The sequence below is a fragment of the Microtus ochrogaster genome, chromosome 4 (assembly GCF_000317375.1).
Source record: "Microtus ochrogaster isolate Prairie Vole_2 chromosome 4, MicOch1.0, whole genome shotgun sequence".
In the NCBI taxonomy this organism is placed as follows: Eukaryota; Metazoa; Chordata; class Mammalia; order Rodentia; family Cricetidae; genus Microtus; species Microtus ochrogaster.
The window spans coordinates 65,541,101-65,562,415 of record NC_022011.1 but is presented as its reverse complement, the minus strand read 5'-3'; the positions used below and the strand labels follow the sequence as shown (position 1 = coordinate 65,562,415).

Below are 21,315 nucleotides of genomic sequence, written 5' to 3'. Positions count from 1 at the left end.
AAGCCCAGGGAGCCCACGGAGAGTGCCACGGAAAAGCCCAGGGAGCCCACGGAGAGTGCCACGGAAAAGCCCAGGGAGCCCACGGAGAGTGCCACAGAAAAGCCCAGGGAGCCCACTGGTGAGCAACTGCGGACAGTTGGGTAAGGCGGAAGTTGGCCCGGAGCGACTCACAGATGCTCACGCGTCTTCTGTGTGGGGAATATTGTGCTTTGAGCTGTGACAATCTGCTGCGTCGTGTTTTTACCAATTAATAAAAGGAGGGAAAACAGCACATAGTCTTTAGCTGAAATTGGCCAAGAGAACAATTACACCGAAGGCTGACTCAGTGGACCAGCATCAACAGCACTGTCAAATGGAAGCCTGTTCGGGATTTCTTCCGCTGTGACTGTGGTAGGGGAGACATCATCGTCAGGAGAATGGCTCATGCTTTCCAGAAAGATCAAAGAAGAAATCTGTGTGTTGAGAGGCTTTTTAATCCAGTATTGCTTTTCATATCCCAATTCAAAATTAATTCAGTGGAGTAGATGAAACCCATCTGTTTGACTTTACCGGAAGCAAAAGCTTGGATGGCTTTTCCCTTTTGAGTCCTTAGAAATAGGAGTCACTTTAAACCTATTCCTTACTCCATTTGTCTGAGTCTAACTGTAGCACTTGGGGGGGGGGTGGGGGATAAGTAATACTACGTAGATCCTGAGGATCTCTCGTATATGTCAGTGTGGGATTGATTCCTGTCAGTGGATTAAGGAACGAGTAAGCCTGGCAGTCTGCTCCAGTGGCATTCAGCCTGCAAGAGACACAGTGGGAACCAAGTGTCTCTATCCATAACACAGACACCCCCAGGGCCTGGTCTGTCCACCACTGCTGCAGTCTGCTAGCTTACACCACACGTTTCCAGTTCCCCTCCAAAATTAGTCATCTAGGCTTTCAATGGTTTTTTAATTTCTTTTTATTAGCATAGATTCACCGTACACAGCACTGGGGTTCCTAAAGGCAGCCTTGAGCTTTTCTGACTACCGAGTCGCTCTGTAGCATCATGTCATGTCCTATGTGGAGCCTACAGGGATGGGGTGCTAAAATAAGGGGACTCTGGCTCAAGGAATATGTAATCTAAAACGAACAAGCAAAACAGAACAACCCCAAATTGTCAAGTGGAAAAGAATTTGAAAGAGAAGAAGTTAAGCATACAACTTAGGGAGGTGCTGAAACTTAGAACTGAATTATTAAGGAAAGGAAACAATGTCAGTTGATGACATCACAGAGCAGCCCCACCACGTCAGTATGAAAACTGTTTGCCACAACAGTTCATAAATGGAAAAGAGAAACTTCTACCTCAGAACCAATCTGTCTTTTCTCTCGGCCCCTCCCACGATTCTCTCTTCTAGAGCTGGCCTCAAACACTGGAGATAATGGAACATTTGTGTGCCACCTTGAATGCTTAAATTAATAGATTTGATTACGTCGAATCTTACTGCCTTCCCCAAAGGTTCCTGCTATATATATAAGGCTCACCAACTCTGGGACAAGACAGTCCTTGCCGGTCGACACTAACTTCTGCAGATAAGATATGACAAAACTTCCTCACGAGTCTCTGGATTTTCAACAGCTGCTTTCCTTAATATTTACACATATGTATATTTGTGTGTGTAGCACCATGACCAAGGCAATATTCATTTATGTATGTGTGTATGTATGTATATATGTATGTGTGTGTGTGTGTGTGTGTGTGTGTGTGTGTGTATGTATTTTTGAGGCACGGTCTCATTACGTAGCCTTGGATAGCCTGGAAGTAGCTATGTAGACCAGGCTTGTGTCAACCTTCCAGACAACTACCTGCCTCTGTCTCCTTAGTGCAGGGATTGAAGGTGTATACAGCCACATCTAGCCATCTAGGACAACTTCTATAGAAGGAAGGGTTTATTTGGGGCTTACCCTTCTAGAGGGCTAAGAATCCATTATGACCATGAAGGGAAGTAATGTGACAAGCAGGCATGGTGGCTGGAGCTGGAAGCTGAGAGCTGAGGGCTCACATCTTAAACCATAAGCAGGAAACAGAAAGAGTGGAATGCCATGTGACTTTTGAAACCTCAGAATTGGCCTTACCGTGATGTACTTCCTCCAGGAAGGCTACACCTCCTAAGCCTCTCCAAGCAGTGACTCCAACTAGGAACCAAGTATTTAAATGTCTGAGAATATGGGGACATTTAAAACCACCATAAATGCTAAGAACAGTCATTTAAGAAATCAGTTTTGTGTAGTGCCTTCTTTGCCCTTAGCACTAATACTCTGAGATAGTGAGGACAAATCTATCCCCACCTTATTGATTACGGGATGGAGGCTCAAAAATGCTATAACTTTGTCCTTGAGCATAGAAATCAAAAGAAAGCTAGAGGGGACCCTGGGGTCTTCCTGTGCCTTCCTTCCTGTTCGTCCTGCTTTGGAACACTGTGCCCGTCAGCACTAGAAATTTTAAAAATATGTATTATGCTGATTTGGGCTTTTTACTAATTAGCCAGAATAGAAATAGATCTTCCTGCTGTTACATTAGCAACATGGAAATACTAATTTCTTTTGAATGGGTGTCACAACTGAAAGAACTATTTTCCCATAGACTATCTGCACAGAAAGGCAGATGATGTGGTTCTGCAGATAGAGGCACCTGCCACCAAGCCTGGTGTCCTCAGTTCTATCTCTGGGCCTCACATGGTGAGTGGAGAGAGTGGATTCCTACAAGATGTCCTCTGACCTCCACTAGCACACTGGCACGCGCATGCCTGCTGCCCCTCCTGTGTAAATGAAAATGTAAAAACAAAAATTCAGAAATGTCACCAACTCAGATGAATTCTAAAGGAGAAACATGCAGACTTGGTGGATTTAGGGACTGCTTTTTGGGTTTTAGGGACGCTAGCTGCTACACCCTGACTTCAGGGGAACTAGACTCCTGCTGCCCAGTAACTGCTGGCACTGCCTAGATGGCGTTGCCAAGGGAACTTGGGGAATGGTACCACGATGCATGGCAGATGAGGAAAGCAAAGGAGCTGGAGACATACCGTTGGTTTAAAACCATAATCAATTAGGAGACACTCGATGGTGAGTGCAGTCCCTTTGCTGAGGGAGCCTGTACTTCAAAAGAAAGAAATCAAGGTCTGGTATCCACCTTTGGTAAAAGTAACCCTTCTGGCAGAAGAAAGCCGTCTACCTCTTTACAGACTGACTTCTAGAGCCGGAGTCAGCCCTTTCTGGACTATACTCCATGCGTGTGTATTTTTGCTAACAGACAACATATGTTATCAATGGAGTCTTTTATTGGAAAATAAAACGAGAAATGGAGCATTTTGCCACCCTCGGCATTTTGTCTGTTTTTAACATTCAAAGCAGCTTCTTCTGTGTATGTTTAACACTGGTTGTATTTTGAATGGCTTCATGAAAGTGATTTTTATAACCCAGGGGAAATGTTTGTTGATGATTTCTTCAAAATTTAAGAACCAGGAATTACTATTTGGCTTATGAAGAGCTAGGAAATTTTGGCACGGCAGAAATTGTTTTTCTGGAAAGTTGACTCCTGTCCTTCCTTGAATAGGCCCACTTGTCTATAGCTCTATACTTGGGTTGTTCTGAAATATGACAGCAGGTTTCCATCCAGATGCTCCATTCTTTAACAAACAAGAAGCCCAGAGCCCCAACCAAACAGAAGATCTCGTTCTGTGAGGAAAGATCGTGGCCCAGAAGACACTGCATCTCAGAGCTCCCTGAGCAAGGCATGGCAGCTAACGCTTGTCATCCCAGCGCTCAGGATGCTAAGGCAGAAGGCCTGAGGGCTGCTACAAGCTTGTGGCCAGCTTGGGCTGCAGAATGAGACTGTCAAGAAAAAGGAGAAGAAGGAGGAGGAGGAGGAGGAGGAGGAGGAAGAGGGGGAAAAAGGGAGAAGAAGGAGGAGGGGGAAGAAGAAGGAGAAGAGGAGAAGGAGAAAAACTGCAGTGGAAAACTCAGATATGGGGCTCTCTTGTTTTAAACCTGGTCTGAACCCGCACCATGCTCTCAGCAGGGCCAGAGTTGTAAGCCTACACCTGGTGGCTTAGCTCATCTTAGAGATTTGTTGTACTGGGAAACAAAACTGAACTGAAATAGAATTGTCCAGCCATGTAACTAAGCCTCTTCCTGTGTTCAAGGCCTCCCAGACCATCATTGCCTGGAACAGACCAGTGGATTTTCTCTGTGTCTCAGTTTCCTTCTTGGTAAAATATAGAAGTTTTTACACAGCACTCACAGCGAGTGGCTCCTGGGCTGTCTCTGCACAGAGTCTATGCAAGGTAATTTAAGGCTGCCTCAACAGTCATCAAGTTATACAGATTCAAAACGTTAAAACATTGCAGTGTTCCAAGCACCTGCAGCTTACAAATGCAGCAGCCCAAGCCAGCCCCAGTTGGCTTCAAGCATCCTGCTGGAGCTCCTGCACACCCTGTTGCTCTAAAGACCTGACTTTTTAAGTTAGGTCCTGTAGTGGTACCTATGTTTCTAGTATAAGGGGGCCCGAGACAGGAGGATGATGAAGTCAAAGTTTTCCAGCTACACATAGTAAGACCATGCTTAATTTTTTTTGTTGTTGTTTTCTAGCACTTATGAAAAGGACAATTTTGGGTTCTCCCCACAGCTCCTAGTACCTGCATCTCCAGACAGTATTAAAATGTCCTGAAACAGGAGTGAGAGGGCTTGAAATTAAATACACTCTTCCTGCTGCGCTCTAACCCCAAAGGAGTTTGACCCTGGAGGAGAAAAAGTCTACTCTGAGCATAAAGGGAAGTGATGATCCCCTTTCTGAACTCAGCCAAGCTATGTGGATGAGGGTAGGGAAGGCCCGTGGATCTCTGTAAGTGGCCTAGGCGGACCAGCTTTGAATTCTACAGATAATAACTAGGAACTGAGCCGTCTCCGTTAAAAATTATTTTAAAGTCTATGTCCTTTCATTTGAGAACGCATAATTCTGGTTGATTCCTTCACTCCACACAAAGTCTATGCTCTCTTGTTCTGTGATTGTAAAGCGTGTTCTACCTCACCACACGCCAGTCTCATGAGCCCACTGACTTCCGCTATTGGACTGACGAGTGCCCAGTCAGTGGTCAGATCCTGTGCAAACATGTGAAGTTCCTGGGCCTGCAAAAAAAGAAACCATATTTCTCACCTTCTTGCTGGCAAAGCTCCTCTTGGACCCGTGGAGAAATGCTCCATGTATCGGGGATTAACGACAGAGCCAAGAAACGCAATGTAGCGACCAACTGGTTCATTTTTTTCTGTGATCAAATGAAGCTTTCCCCCTTTGGCCAGTAGTGCTGGGGCGGAGCTGTTGCGGGCCTTGAAGGTTTTGTTCAAGAGCAAAACCAATGTGAATTCAGAGGAAACCATAAAGGAATTTCCTAGAAAGAGCATGGCTAATTCATGTTTTGATTCCCTCCTGGGGTGGTGTGTGTTTTAAAGGCAACTTGGCCAGGCAGGCCATAATGGAGGGAGGACGTTTCCACTGGAGTGGTTTTCGGCTCAAGAGCCAAAGCCGTCATTTGCCGTCATCTGCCCTGTTTGTGTTTTCATACGAGCCAGAGCCTGTTCAAATTCCTTGTGGCCGATGTTGACTGTACAGTGCTTCCTCTATAGTGTGTAAAGTGGCTATTGAGCACTGCGGCTATAAATCACTCAGGGAGCACATAACATTTTTTACTAGCTTGTTCTGTTCTGTGTTCCTCTTCCTAGGATATCAATAACAAGAGTGACAGCTGACATTTCTCTTGCTAAGAGGTCTGTCCTCAACAATCCCAGCAAGAGAGCAATCATTGAACGCTCCAACACCAGATCCAGCTTAGGTAAGATGCGTTCCTGCAGGCATGAGGTGTATATGTGGGGAATGTCTTGTCCTGTACGGAGACGTGTTGGGTATCTGTAGAGAGAGCCAGCCAATGGACAGGAGAGGGGCAGAGTCCTGTAGCAGCTAGAGCTACCCCTTTTCAGTTCTAATCTATTAGCTACGCTGCAGTCTAGTGGGAAAAGGCCTCCTTAGGATCTTTTGTTCAGTTACTGCTGAACCATAGGAAACCACCCATTTCCTTTTCCCTGAATGTCACAATAAGGCTTCTGTCAGAGCTGACACACAGCTGGCATGAAAGGAAATGAGATGTTGAGGAGAGCATGCTATGATGTAATTGTGTGTACCGGTGTACCCAAAAGCGCCATCCCTTTCAGTAGAAATGTTGACCGTCAGGATGAATGTGCAGGGAACCTAAACCTGTCTTTTCTGGGTGCTTTTGGAAAGCCTGTTAAATTCCTTCGGTAAGGGAGAATAAAAGGTTGTAGGTGAGTTGGAGTGTGAATAGAAGTGAGTTACTTTGGGAAGTATTGCCTGGGGAAAAAGTAGTAACCGTTTTGGAAGCTGAGTGAGGGTATGCATACCTGTAATCTCAGCACATGGGAAGGAGAGTCAAGAGGATCAGGAGTTCAAGGCCAGCCTGGACTACCTAAGAGCTTGTCTCAAAAGCAAACCAACACCAGAGTCAACTCAGGCATAAGGAGCATCACCAGTCCCAAAGATGCTGAAACTATGCAGTCTAGTGATAGAATGTTCACTAAGGCCTACTGACATGGGAGTTTCTGACTGTCCCAGCTTTGCCTGCCTGTAGCAGATTTATGAAGAAGCTTCCATTAGAGCCCCCTGAGAACCTGTCTGAGTAGCCAAGATTATTGGTTTTCTTGAAGAAAATACACTAGGTAGATAAAAATGCCTTTGTCTTCCTTGTGCCTATAATTTGCTTATTATGCTCTCTGTACAAATTTTCTAAGCCCTGGGCTCACCCTGCTGTATGATCCAGCCTTGCCCCATCTCCCCAAGCTCCACCGCTGCTTATGCTGCAGTGCCACAGGCCAAGGGCCTTGCGTTGTTTCAGCAGTAGGTATGAACCAACACGCCAGCTCATTGCTGCTGCAGAGTAAACAAAACCCAGGGATTTCTGAGTTACCTGAACCGAGACGAAGAATGAGTGCCCTGTGGGTTCCGGTCCTGAGGCAGTCCAGTTTGTGCTGCTGCCTTTTAGCTCCTTGGGAAAATCGCTAAATGCTATTTTACATTATTTTATAATAACACGTGAGACTCGAAACTAAAACGGTAAATGATATCAGCTTGTTCCATCATAGTTCTAGAAACTCCTTTAAAACTGTGGCAGTCCACAGCACCAATAGAGGGCCTACCCCACCCCACCCCACCCCCACTCCCACCCTCGTTCCTTCTGCTAAACTGGCTGCAGTAAAAACTGACTTTATTTTCAAATGCCCTTATTGAGAAAAATTCCTTTTTAAACTGTTTCTGACATGCTAGAAAAAAAGTGAATGTATGTTTATGATTACTAACAAATGCAGTCTATTACTTCATAAGAATTTGGCAAGGATTTCCTTAAACAGATATCCTGAAAGCTGGCCACTGGAAAAATTAATCTGAAGCATTTCAGGACATTGGTGTTTAATAATGTGAAGGTGATGTGTGTTTTGACTCTTTGAATTCATATTTTTTTAAAAGATGTGTGTGTGTGTGTGTGTGTGTGTGTGTGTACATGCACTGACATGCACATATATACCACATATATAGGGGTGCCTAAGGAGGCCAGTGAGGTTGTCTAGCCCCCTGGAGCTGGGGTACAGGTGGTTATGAACTGTCTAATGTGGATGCTAGGACCAAGCTTGGTCCTCTGGAAGGGCAGCAAGTGCCTTAACTATTTGGCCATTTCTCTCTCCTCCACATTCATACTTTTTAATATAGATCATGCATTAAATGTCAGTGATTCTCTGAGAACTGAGAAACTTTTGTTTTTATGCAAAGTCTTCTATTAGTAGAATCTAATTCAGATTTTGGGCATGACACACTACATCAGCTGATTAATAAAGTATATAAAGGATTTTTTGCTGGTTTTTTTTTTTTTGAGACAGTATCAATACAGAATACAGTCTGGGCTGAAACTCTCTGTGTTTCCCATGATGACCTTGAAGTCATGATCCTTCTGCCTTGGTGTCCCAAGTATTGGGATTCCAGGTATACGCCACCATGTCCTACTTAAAGACCTTTTAAATTTCAGAAGAACATGTACTTTGGTCACGTGTTTCAACATATTCATTCTCTCTCTCTCTCTCTCTCTCTCTCTCTCTCTCTCTCTCTCTCTCTCACACACACACACACACACACACACACACACACACACACACACACACACACACCAGAAGGAGAGTTTGTAAGCCACGCACAGCAGCACACACCTGTCATCACAGTACTTGGGAGGTGGAAGCAAGAGGTTCACAACTAGCTTGGGCTACATAGCAAGGCTCTGTCCCAGAATAAATTAAAGCAACTGGATTGCTTCAGACCCTTGAAAAGAACTAGCATTTTTATCTGACCAATTTAGAAGACGCAGCTATGAGTCATCTGACTATTACATCCGGCCAGCTAGGTGTGAGTCAAGATGCAGTGCAGCATGTTAACATGATCTGTGCGTGTGTGTGTGTGTGTGTGTGTGTGTGTGTGTGTGTGAGTCTGTTATACTTATGTGTGTTATACTTATGGTAAATATACCTTAGACAACTCCACCATATCTAAAGCTTAAATTGAGCTAGACTTGGAATTTTCTGGTTGTCTGAGGACACTCACAATTAGTGAGGATACAAAGGTGTGTATATCAGTCAAATCAATACAGTTTTCAGGTGTTTTTTTTCTTCCAAAACACAGTCTACAGGATGTTAAAATATAAACTATTGACAGAAATACTCAAAGTCACTTTCAGTGGCTCTAATGTGTTTGCTAAATGCCGTTCTCATTAAAAGCAACCTCAAAATGGAACAGCCATGGCTATATAAATATCACCATGCTAGGCTGGGTGTACGAAGCAAGCCAAGAGAGCTGGCTTAAGTTCTTGTGCCAATTGTTTTATTCTATGCACAATTTAATCTTTAGAAAAGAGTTTTAAAAAGAACAGACATTATGTGGTGCACACCTTTAATCCTAGCACTTGGAAGCCAGAGGCAGACAGACCTTTGTGAGTCAGAAGCCAGTCTGTTGCCATAACAAGTTCCAGGACGGCCAGGGCCACATAATAGACTTTGTCTCAGAGAAACAAACAAACAAAAAAAAAAGATTTTGATAAACATGTCTATGAAAGTTCAGAGTCCTTTGTTCTACAGTACGGACACACACATTTGAGAGCTTATACTATTTCTTTTTAATATAAATAATAGTTATTGAGACTAACCATTGATTGTCTCCCCTTTTAGCGGAAGTACAGAGTGAAATTGAAAGAATTTTTGAATTGGCGAGGTCTTTGCAACTGGTTGTTCTCGATGCAGACACCATCAACCACCCAGCACAGCTTATCAAGACCTCCTTAGCCCCCATCATTGTTCACGTGAAAGTCTCCTCTCCGAAGGTAAATCCCTGCATTCCTGTCTATGGTTTAGAAGCTTCCTCCCTGAGGTTCGTTTGTGGGCAGAAAAATGTCTCCAGAGTCAGTTAATGGGTGCATTTTAAAACAGTACTCAAGTTCTAGGGACTTGAGCGTAGCTGAGAATCATCATCATCATCATCATCATCATCATCATCATCATCATCATCATCATCATCATCATGATCGCTGAGAAGCTCCTCCCTGCAGTCAGAGATGATAAAATCCAAACAAGAGCACAAAGACGGAAAACAAAAAGTGGACCCTGGCCTTTCGTAGGCTGTGCCTTCCCTGTTGGCCAATCTCCTGTATAATATTGATTCTTGAGTCACCTACAGTCTCTGCCCAGTTGAGACAGGGAGGACATAGTCCAGAAAAATGCCTTCTGCAAGGTAAAAGATCACTGCAATAAGCATCTCTCACAGAAACGCTGCAGCCCTTGTCACATGTGCGTAGCTGGGTTCTTCGGGGGAATATAGTGCTTTACTGGTTAAGCAGGAATGGTCACATCAGCTACCAGAGTGACAAGAACAGAGGGAGATGGCCCAGACTGCACTCTTGATCTTGATGCTCTTTTAGTTTTACTTTTACTTAGTTATTTTTTTAAATGTGTGTGTGTGTGTGTACACTTGTGTGGTCACAGCATATATGTGGGATCAGAGGACCACTTTTGGAAGTACGTTCTCCCCTCCCACCGTGTGGGCTCTCTGGATTGAACTCAGGTCACGAGGCTTGGTAGTGTTCATCTTTCCCCACTGAGCCCACTCACCATCCTCCCTCTTGTTTTTAAATAGTGATGGTGTCCTAAAAATAGATATGAAATAGATACCCATGAGAAGCATTATCTGTCTGTCTGCCTGTCTGTCCGTTTTGCATCCGGGACCTCAATTTCCCCTCCCTCCTGTCCTCCTGTCTCCTCCCCCAGCCTCCCCTCTACACCCCGCTAATCCGCCGAGAGACATTATCCTCACAGTTCTTTTTCAGTGCCTCCTAGAACGTAGTTGGTTTGCCTAAATGCTTGCTCAACTCCCCACTCAAACCGTGGTCTTCTTCTATGGTCAAAGAAAAGCCTAAAGAAGCTGTGGCCTGTTATAGTTCACAAGCTCTCAGCATCCTGGAGGGAACTGCTCCTATACTGTAACTGTGGGAATCCCACCCGCCGGTTGACTACGGGTGTGACTAGAACACACTGGTCTTGCCTCAGCCACTGGAAGTGTCCTTGACTCTTGTCTGGGGTACCAAGAATCCTTTGCAGCAAGGCTAAGGTCACCACTACCTCCACTGTCCCATTGCTGTGGTGTCTGGAAGTCCAGAGTCAGGGACTTGCGTGGACCTGTGCACTGAGGTATCAGAACTTCATAAAAGAGCACGGTTGAAGTAGAGAGGGCTCCACTTCAACCTAAACAAAACTAATGGCCAAATGCAGCTATAGTCTGTTTTATGTGTAACAGTGTTCCAACATAAATATTTTACCTAGGTTTCCATGCCTGAAATAGTTTGATTAATATAAAATTAAACCAAATATCTTATTAGATATTGAAAAATATGACATACACAAGTGACTTTGATATTTATCTGACATGGAGGTAATGAACCGAAATATTACTGAACCAAATAACATCAAAATATTGACTCAACATAAACAAGGTCAGACCAGCCTTTTCTCTTTGACAGGAAGTTCTGACATCTGAAAGAGACTTACAAGTCTAGGTGGGAAGTGAGGCTGTCTGTCACTAGGATCCCACAGGGAGCTAGGAGAGGATGGACATGCCCAGTCCACTCCAGGCCCACAGTGAGGTGGGCAGTGTCACCATGGAGATTCTAAGTGTGTGATTGCTCACATTGTAGGGCCTCCTTACTAGTCCTCAGGGCTACATGCACTGTAGGAAACGATCCCGGTGTGTTTGGCTTTCTTTCAACTCATTGACAAAGAATGACTCGGGCTCCTGTTATCCTCTCTCAGGTTTTACAGCGGCTGATTAAGTCCAGAGGAAAGTCTCAGAGCAAACACTTGAATGTTCAACTGGTGGCAGCCGATAAACTGGCCCAGTGCCCGCCTGTAAGTAAAATCTTTTCTGTTTTAATCGCTGAAGGCTAGTTACAAGAGGGGCATTTTCCTTTCGATATCAGCCCGGTGGCTTTTATTCTACAGCAATGGTTCTCAACTTGTGTATTGTAACCCCTAGGGGGCTAGAATGACCCTTTCACAGGGGTCACCTAAGACCACAGGAAAACCGAAATATCTACATTATGATTACTAACAGTGGAAAAGTACAGTTATGAAGTAGCCATGAAAATAAGTGTATGGCTGGTGGTCAGCACAACATGAGGGACTGTATTGAAGAGTCGCATCAGGAAGGCTGAGAAGCACCGCTTCAGACATGGTGAAGGATTCTTGCCTTGAGCTGCTACTGTTCCATTGGGTGGGCTCAGGCTTCCAGGGCAGGATGGCGTCTGCCTTGGCAGGAGAAATGAACTCAAAGTCTGAAACCCGCTGTTCCCACTACTTCCTTGATTCCGTCGCCAGCGCTCCGGCGCCATGTCTAGTCATGGAACACTTGTAAGAAAAGAGCAAAGTAAAATATGCCAGCTTGGCTTTGTTTCAGCTTTTCTGCCAGAAGATTCTGGTGGGCATGAAAAAATGTGAGGTGGAAGGTCAAAACTGGCTTGCATCTAGAGCGTCTCTGTGTTTATAACAGATGGGGGGGGGATCAATGGCGAGGGGTGAAAACTGTACGCTGCCTAGTGTCGTTGCTAGGAAACACCTGCAGGGTGAGAAGGTGCACCTTGGTGGGCTGGGAAGGGTGGCTGTTCTCACAGGCTCTCGGGCCGTGGTGGTTAGTCATGTGTGCTTGGTCATGATTTCTCTAAAAGAAATAACGTCTTTTTGGTTGCTTCACTAGATTTTTAAAAATATTTATGTTAAATATATTGTATTAAATATAGGATATAAATATGTTTATATTTTATTTATATTTATGCTCTGTGAAAGCATAGGATCCAATTCAGGTACTTAGAGAAGCGACACAGCTTGGCTATTCAAGCACAGACGAGTTAGATAAACCTGAGCAAGATGCCTGCTGAGCAAGGTTAGGGTAAAAATTCAAGAAGCACGTGTGTGCGTATGTGGAAACATCCTTAGAACAGTGCCTGGCACGTGGCCTACGCTGTCCAGGCGCATCCTGCGCTACACCGCATCTAGTCTGCTGGCCTCCGTCCGTCTTGGGGTCACTGTTGTATCGCACTTCCCTGTCATAGTGGGTTTGTAATAAATGTGAGCAGAGGGAGTGACAAGTGAATGAAAGGCTGGGCAGGCCTGAAAGGCAAGAACAATGATACATCCTTTCATTAGATATATAACAAGGGCCAGGGGGCTCCCTCGATGCTTTCTACAGATCGTCTGTAATCCTTGCTATGAGCTTGTAAAATACATCCTCAGCCCCTCTTTATCCCTGGGACAACTGAAGACAGAGCTCATCAATGAGTTTGTTGAGATCATTCGGCACATTAAGATTAGGAGTGGATCTGTCTGACTTCAAAGCGGTTTCTTCTTCTCCCCAGCACAGCCTCCCACCTCTATACACAGTTATTAGGTTACCACCCGCAGATAAATCCAGAGCTCTTTGTTAAGACGTTTAAAGCCACATTGCCTACTAAGGAAGTTGCTTACAGGGTGGAATGTTTGATTAAACACCGAGAAACTATAAAAGCATATGCCGTCCGACCTCTGGCCCTGTAATGAAGAATGTAATTTCTTCTTCACGGTGGAAGAGAAATGATCTTTACTGGACAGCTACTAAAAGCCAGGAACTGTGTAATTCTTTCTGCTTTTTAGGACAATCTTAGAATGGTAGTTATAATTGGTATGGCATTTTAGGAAGCAGCCACTAAAAATGGAAATATAATTATAAGAGATTTATTGGGGGGGAAACATTTCTTTTTAAGTCAATTTATTAACCCTTGGTTGAAATAATTTCTGGAGACAATAACTTATGTCCTATTAAGATTGAGGTATTTGAGCTGCTGAGGACATTCCTGAAGTTTCTAGAGTCAAAGCGTGGGCGTCAGCAGCCCTAGTAAGCAAGGTCCCACCGTGACCTATGCACAGTGTATCAACTGAAGGAACAAATAATGAAGTGAGGATCATGGTTCGATGTGGCCACACTGTGAGCACGAGCAATGAGATCGGTGGGTCCCTATGAAGTCCACCTTCAGGGCGCTGGCCTAAAGTGTAGGCTTCAATAAGGGGCACGAGTTCCTGGCCACGGTGTGGCCCTGCCCTTCATTGACACATCAGCTTCTCCATCTGTCCTACTATCTGTCACCCGTGAAAAGCCTCCACTTAGACGACAAGCTCCTCCTCTGACACCTGGACTTCAGCCTTTTCCTCCACCAGCAAAAGAAATCCCTGAGAAAATGCCAATCTCTTGGAGTCTGTTGTTTCAGGGGTCTGATAGCCCAAGAGAAGTGTCTCTTTGGCACGCCTTTCTTCAAGCCAGGAGGATTACAAGGGGTGTATGTTACCTATGGCGTATTGCTACCTCTGAGATAGGTGGGACCGAAAATAGACATACTTACATATAACAACACTGTGGTCCTGTCCCCAGGTTAGTAACCTCAACCTGCCAGGGTACTGGGGGGACAGCCCTCCTCTATTATATTAGCAGGACAGACACATCTGTCTTATTCTGAATAATTGGTCAGATAGCCTGGCACTGTCAACAAGCAGTCTGAATGAGTAGTTACCTTGTGCCTTTCTAACCATGTGATGTTATGTTCATGGACTTTGTCATTCTGGGAAAGAATTGTGCATTCTATTTTGGCCCACGTGAAGAAAATTTCAGATGACAAAAACTAGGAGCAATTTTAAAATGTGCCTACATTTATCCCTTTACTTCAAGACCGTAATTATCATCGTCAGAGACCGGTTATCACTGTGGCATTTTAGTTCTGTTAGGAGAGGCTGCAGCTCGCTTCCTTGCCATCTGTGTCTCCAGTCTGCCAACTCAGGAGATTCTACTAGCAGGGTCTCATCCTGCAGTGATAGTACAGGCAGCGGGTTTTAGAAAGAGGCCTCTCAATGGACACTGAAGAAAACTTAACTTTCTGTAGCTAGAAGGGTGATTCCAGTGCCAGGAACTATTGGCGTGAAGGAGAACCACACAGAGTTTCCTGCAGTATGCATCTTACTGTTGGGCTCTATACGATGATGTCAGCTGATATTGGGAAAAGCATGCTGGATCCAAAGATGTTTGAGAGGATGCTAATGCAAACACAGGTCATTGGGTTTCTTTGTGCAGAAACCCCATTTTGCTAACATGCTCTTTGTAGCTCCAGTAGGATAGAGGATATCCCGTGCTTCTCCGTAATGTGTCTGCGGGTCTCTTTCCACAGAACAGCCTGTGGGGTTAATGTTTCATGGAACACTTAAAAGGAAATACAATTCTGTTCCACTCTCCTCATTTTACAAGTGAGGCCACTGAGACCAGGAAGAGGTGAACTGCCTTCCCAAAAGTCAGAGACCTTGGGCAATGATAGCTTATCTATATGTCTTAATCCAGGGAGGCTCTAGAGCAGTGGTTCTCAACCTGTGGGTCACAACCTTTGGGGAGGTCAAATGACCCTTTCATAAGGGTCGCCCAAGACCACTGGAAAATACAGATATCTACATTATACTTCATAGCAGCAGAATTGCAGTTATGAAGTAGCAATGAAGATAATTTTAGGGTTGGGGTCACCACAGTATGAGGGACTGTATTATGGGTCACAGCATTAGGAAGGTTGAGAAGCACCTCTCTAATAGTAAATGCAATGTGTTAGTTACCACATCTATTAGGGCTTCTGTTGCTGCGATAAAAACACTATGACCACAAGCAACTTGGGGAAGAAAGGGTTTATTTCATCTTAAAGCGGGTCCCCCTCATCCAGGGAAGTCAGGGCAGGAAGTCAAGTCAGAAACCTGGGAAAATGACTTAATGCAGAGGCCACAGAGGAACCCTGCTTGCTGGATTGTTCCTCTCTGAACCTGCTTTCTTCTAGCACCCAGAACCATTGACACAGGGCTAGTACTGCCCACAGTGAGATGGGCCTTCCACATCCATCGTCTATAAAGAAAACCTGTGGTGGCATTTTCCCAGTTGAGGTTCCTTCTTCCCAAATGATTCTAGTTATGTTGATTGACATAAACCAGCCAACATATTGCCTGTTGTCCAGAAGAGAGAATACTGGGTTCCATGGGTAAGGCTTTTACTAGAGGGGTCAATAAACATTTTAGTTAAAGGCCAGATAGTAACTAATTTAGGTTTATTGAGGCTAGCAGGGTCCTTTCTAAAAGAATTCAGCTTTGCCTTTGAGTAGCCATGGTCATCATACATGTAAACCATAGGGACAGCTGGACTCCATTCAAACTTTGTAGAAACAAGAAGTAGACCTAATGCAGCCGAAAGAAACAGCCACACTTCTTCTAGGCCAAGTTTTGTTATCTATTAGTGCAAAGCAAATGGCCCTAAACATGGCGACTTCAAACGGTGGCTAGTAGGTAGCATTTTGTCTGATGACTGACTGATCTCTCAGCAGGGTTGACTAGAGGGACTCAGCCAATTCTTGCTTTCCACTTGGTCCAGGGCCTTTGTCCTGAGCTCTTTTCTGTAGGGACATGGGTTATCATATTGTACCTTTATGATAAAATACAGTCTCCTAAGGACTCATCTTAGCCCAGCCCAGTATCTCTACAACATTCCACTGATCAGGGTGCTCACAGCAGCTACCCAGCTTCAAGGAGAGGGCACAAAATGTTCCATCTCAGTACATGGAGAACCAAGGAACCTGTGGCCATTTAAAAATATGCTCTAGGCAGAAAAATATAACTGGGAAGATACAGAGAGGCAAACAGGAAAGTGTCCCCAGGCACTGGGATGCAGGAGCCATCGAAGATTCTTTGTTGTATGGTTAGTCGGATTGTGTTTTCTTGGTATGTGTCTACACACCATATTTTTTTTTTTATTTCAGTTGTCTTCCCTGGGTCTTGGTATCTTTTCCTTCTCAGAGAAGTGGAGAATAGTGCGTTTTAAGAACTTGTCCCAGTACTGTGGTAATAAGAGTTGCATAATGCCTGGCAAGAAAAGCAGATAGACAATTGGATGATAAATGAAATATAATCCTTTAATTCCACTTAGTTACAAGCTGTCTTGTGCTACCAAAAGCTGACCTGGTGACTCTCTGAGCTGCGTAATGGCTTTTTATGTGTGTGAATTGGCACTCACCACTTTCTGCAAGAGCTGAGCTCATCCTTTCGGCAGAGGCTTGCTTGCAAACCTCTAACGCTCTGAGAACGAGGGTGGGTCTCTTCTGTCCTGCTCTGTTTCCCATTGATGAATGGACTCCAACTCGTTCTGTCATGTATGCAAGCTCTGAGGGGGATTTTCCACTGCCCAGTTCCAGCGGTCCTTATGTTACTGAGACTCTTCCAATTCACTCATCTCTCTGACCGGTTCTCACTACTGCCGCGTTCATTGTTATAAAACCCTGGGTGCCTGCCATATAATTTTTAACACTGCTTTTTCAAAACAGAGTGATCCGTTCTACATCTTCACGAGACAAGGCCTCCCAGGATCCAATTTTAGTATCTACATGTCTAGAGATTTCAAGCAACCAACCTGGGCATAGCATGGTGGACATGGCCCCTTCCCACCCATGCTATAACATGTACAATTGACATAAACTTAACAAAAACACCGAGTGCCTTTTCCGTGGATAACCACATGGCCAGGTGTGGTTACTGTCTTTGAAGAGTAAGAAGGGGAAGACATAATAAGTGTCATAGACAGGAGATGAGCTATAAGCAATCAGTGTCCCTGTACTCTTGCCTTTGTGTCGGCTCCACCTATTACTGGCAAGAACTGATTGCCTTGTTTGCCTGTCACCTTAAGGTAGAGCTCCTTCCAGAGTCTGTCGTTCTTGATTGGCTTTCCTTTATCCCCACAAGAGCTCCTGGATCTATAAACAACAACAGATGCTTAAACGTAGTTTCCCATCGGTATTGAGCAGTGAGTTGAGAACTTAGGACCGCAGAGACTTCAACAGTACAGAGAACGCCATTTCCATGGGAAAGTAATGCTTACTGGCCGGTTATTACGTAATTAATATGGGTTGAGCCAGCCAGCCACGTTATTTTACTGAGTAGCATTTGCTGCTTATTCTTCTTAAATGGTGGCACCTTAAGGGGATCTCTACACTACGGTTGCAGATACAAAGAAATGGAGTTATATATCTCCCTGGTATTGACTGCTCCCTCTTAGAAATAGGAAGATGGTGCACACGAGGCTGTTATCTATGTACAATAAATAAATGAAAGCAAAATTTAAAGCCATGGAGTTTGCACACATATAACCTGGGTAGCTAAAACTCAGTAGTGCGTGAACCATCTTTTCTTTTTGATTTTGGTTTTGGCTTTTTTTGGTGTAACAGCCCTAGATGTCCTGGAACTCACTCTGTAGGCGAGGCTGGCCTCAAACTCACAGAGATCCGACTGCCCCTGCCTCCTGAGTGCTGGGATTAAAGGTATGTGCCACCACCGCCAGGCTCAAGAGACTGGAGAGATGGTTTATCAGTTAAGAGCACTGGCTGCTCTTTTAGTGGACCGGGGTTTAACTCCCAGAACCCACAGGGGAGCTCACAACCATCTGTAACTCCAGTTCTAGGGGATCTGATGGCCTCTCCCAATCTCTTTGCCCACCAAGTATGCACACATGCAGGCAAAAACACTCATACACATAAAGCGAGAAATTTAATTTAATTTAAAATTAAATGGAGGTAAAACTAACTGCATAATTAGTTTCTAAGGTGTTTGAGCTTTGCGTTAAAAATAGAAAGTTACGACTCCCTGGATAAATGTGTTGGACAAGATACACGAGTAGTTTGTATTTTGTAGTCGTTAAGGAAAATTTACCAGCCATTCTGTGTATGTTTTCCCTCCCAAAAGAACATAATTTACTCCATTACTCATATAGGATCTGAACACTACGGTTTCTTGTGTAAAAACCAGAGAGACCACTTCAGTTTGCTCCTTCTCTGGCTTCATCACAGACAACCCCTGAGTCGGCGAAACTCCTTAACAAGGAGGTGGGGAAGTACTTAGGGTTCTTTCAAACATCAAAAACGGTCAGTTTCCCGGCTCTCTTCAGCCTTGCTCTTTGCCAAGCTCTGGGTGTCTGTCAGGCCTGTTTCCACCACCCAGAAATCTCAGTGCTTCTGTTCTTGGTATTTCTGAAAATGCATATCCAGAAAACGGCTCCCGGCACCCCCTGTTTCTGCCCCTTCGGCACCTCTGCTCACTCAGTGGTTGCTTTCTTTAGCGGCTGCATGGATCCCACATCCACATGCATTGGCTGCAGAAAGAGCTCCATCCTGGGATGCCGGAGGTGTTCAGCATGGCAGCTCTCTGGACCTGCTCTGTTCCCTATCACCACGGGCTGTCACAACAGGCATGATAGCTGAGGGGCAAACTGTTCACTGCCTTCCTCGGACTTTGCTGATTAAATAGCTCTCCGTCACTTTCCAGGCTTAGGGCTTCCTGCATTGCACAGGAAGCAGCTGATTAGACATGCCTTTTATATTCATTTTAAAATGTGGCCTTAAAAATTCTGGTTGGCAGAATTCATTGAGTTGCTTCGCTTTGAATTTCCCTTTGATTTTGTTGTAGACTTCTTTTAAAAAAATCCCCTTCCTGCTGTCCTTCAAGTAAGTTGCTCTATTCAGCTATTTTATTTCCTAAACATAAAAAAAAACATGTCAAGACACATAGTCTGTGAGATTCTTCCCAGTTGGAAGCAAGTACTCAGATTGGTGTCATTCAGAAGGTGAAATTTGCTTTTGTTGTGCTTTTGAAAGCCTAGGAGCGTTCCAAACCATTCTTTATACCATGTAGCCACCGTTTAGCAATAAAAAAGCAGTTTGCAATAATTGATCAGGCTTGAGAAAACAGTCCTTTGCTGATGTGTGCATATTCTACCCATTGGCAAAGGGACACACTTTATTAAAATTTCTTGTAATTAGCGGTGTGCTGATTGTGCTTTCCATAGTGACAGCGTAGTGGGGGACAGTCAAGTCCACGTCCCCCGCACTCAACACCTTGCAGTCCGGCTTTGAGCTTTACTTTTTAAATTATTTTTTTTTTATTTTTTGGTTTTTTGAGACAGGGTTTCTCTGTGGCTTTGGAGCCTGTCCTGGAACTAGCTCTGTAGACCAGACTGGTCTCGAACTCACAGAGATCCGCCTGCCTCTGCCTCCCGAGTGCTGGGATTAAAGTGCTCCACCACTGCCCGGCTTAAATTATTTTTTATTTTATTTATCAAATATTAAGTGTACAGATTAATGGTTTCACTCCATTCGTCAATAAGCTGTGCATTGCACAGATTCGCCTGCTCTTCTGCAACATGGAACCGCCCCTGTTCTCCCGTCACCCTTCCCTGTCTCTAAAACCCCCTCTCAGTCTTTCCCGTCCCCCTGCCTTCCCGTCCATTCAGCAGCTGACTTCTTGGTTTCCATACATAAACGAGAAGTTGTATCTTGCTCATCTACATTCTTTTACCCAACACACCTCTAGCCATCCCATCTTTCCCACACCCGTATGGTATTCTATTGTGTAACTTACTGATTTTCTTTACCCATCCGTTTATTATAAGGCGCCTAGGGTGATTCTATATTTTGGATATTATGAATAGACCTGCAATGATCTTGGGGGTGCAAGTCCTTCTTAGATATAAATACTTCATCTCAGACCACGTGGTACTTCTGCTTTTATGAGGAGGCCCCTTTTTTGTTTGTTTGTTTTCCGTAATGACTATACTACTGTCCATTCTCACCAGGAGTGTGTAAGAGTTTCCATTATTTCTTATATTTCTATAATAACCATTCTAACAGGAGTGAGATGGTCTTTTAACTGCGGTTATTTTTGTTGTGTTGTTAAGAATCAAACCCAAGCCTAGGACATCCTAGGCAAATGCTTTAGTGCAGAGCCTGTGTCTGGAGCCCTCGTTCTGTTTCTTTGCGTAAGGACAAAGTTTCATTCTGCAACGTAGGCTGACCTAGGATTTGCCTGGCTGAACTCGAACTTGTGATTCTTCTGCCTTAGCTTTGCGTGTGCTGGGATTACAGGCTTGAGCCAACATACGGCACTCATTGGAGTTAGATTTGCATTTCTCCTATAATTAGTGAAATTATAATTAGCTTTTGTCATGTGCTTGTTGGCTATCTGTAAGTTTCATTTTAAGAAGCATCCATATAGTTCTTTAGCCTGTCTTAAAATTAGATTGCTTGGTTTTTTTGATGTTTGTTTTTTTGGTTCCTTCTGTATTCTGAATGTCAGTGTGCAGCGTTCCATTTGCAGGTTCCTTCCCTCAACAGAAGGTCATCTCTCCATCTTGTCGTCTGCTTTGTTGTGTTGGCATTTCTCATTTTCATGTGAACTCATCTTGTTTATTTTAACTTTCGTTGTCTGCATATTTAGATTACGATCTAATTTCTTTTCTTGCCTACACTAATGACTTAAAAAATTTCCCTTGTTTTCATGTAGTCATTTCATGGTTTCAGGCTTAAGAGTTAGACTTTTTTTCCATTTTGAATTAGGTTTTCTCTGTGTTGAGAGAAAAGGATCCAGTTTTATTCTAAGCATGCCCAATTTTGTCAACTATTTTATGGAGAGACTACCTTTTTTCCACTATTACATTCCTATCACCTTTGTCAAAACTATTTGTGTTGGGTTGTAGCCCAAGATTAGCCAACAGCATTTGACTAATGTGGGGAGCCCTGAGTTCTAGGCATAGCAACACACAGATACAGAGAGGGAATATATATATATATA

At 44.1% G+C, this 21,315-nt stretch overlaps 1 protein-coding gene across 7 annotated transcripts in view; it reads left to right on the top strand.

Moving 5' to 3' along the window:
* Nucleotides 1–21,315, top strand: part of Cacnb4 (calcium voltage-gated channel auxiliary subunit beta 4) — a 264,280-nt gene that overhangs the window by 231,858 nt on the left and 11,107 nt on the right. For all 7 annotated transcript variants that reach the window (XM_005346404.2, XM_005346405.2, XM_005346406.3 and 4 more), the window contains 3 exons: nucleotides 5,740–5,849; nucleotides 9,289–9,440; nucleotides 11,419–11,514. In XM_005346404.2, the coding sequence (XP_005346461.1) occupies nucleotides 5,740–5,849; nucleotides 9,289–9,440; nucleotides 11,419–11,514 (358 nt within the window). The remainder of the gene's footprint in view (nucleotides 1–5,739; nucleotides 5,850–9,288; nucleotides 9,441–11,418; nucleotides 11,515–21,315) is intronic.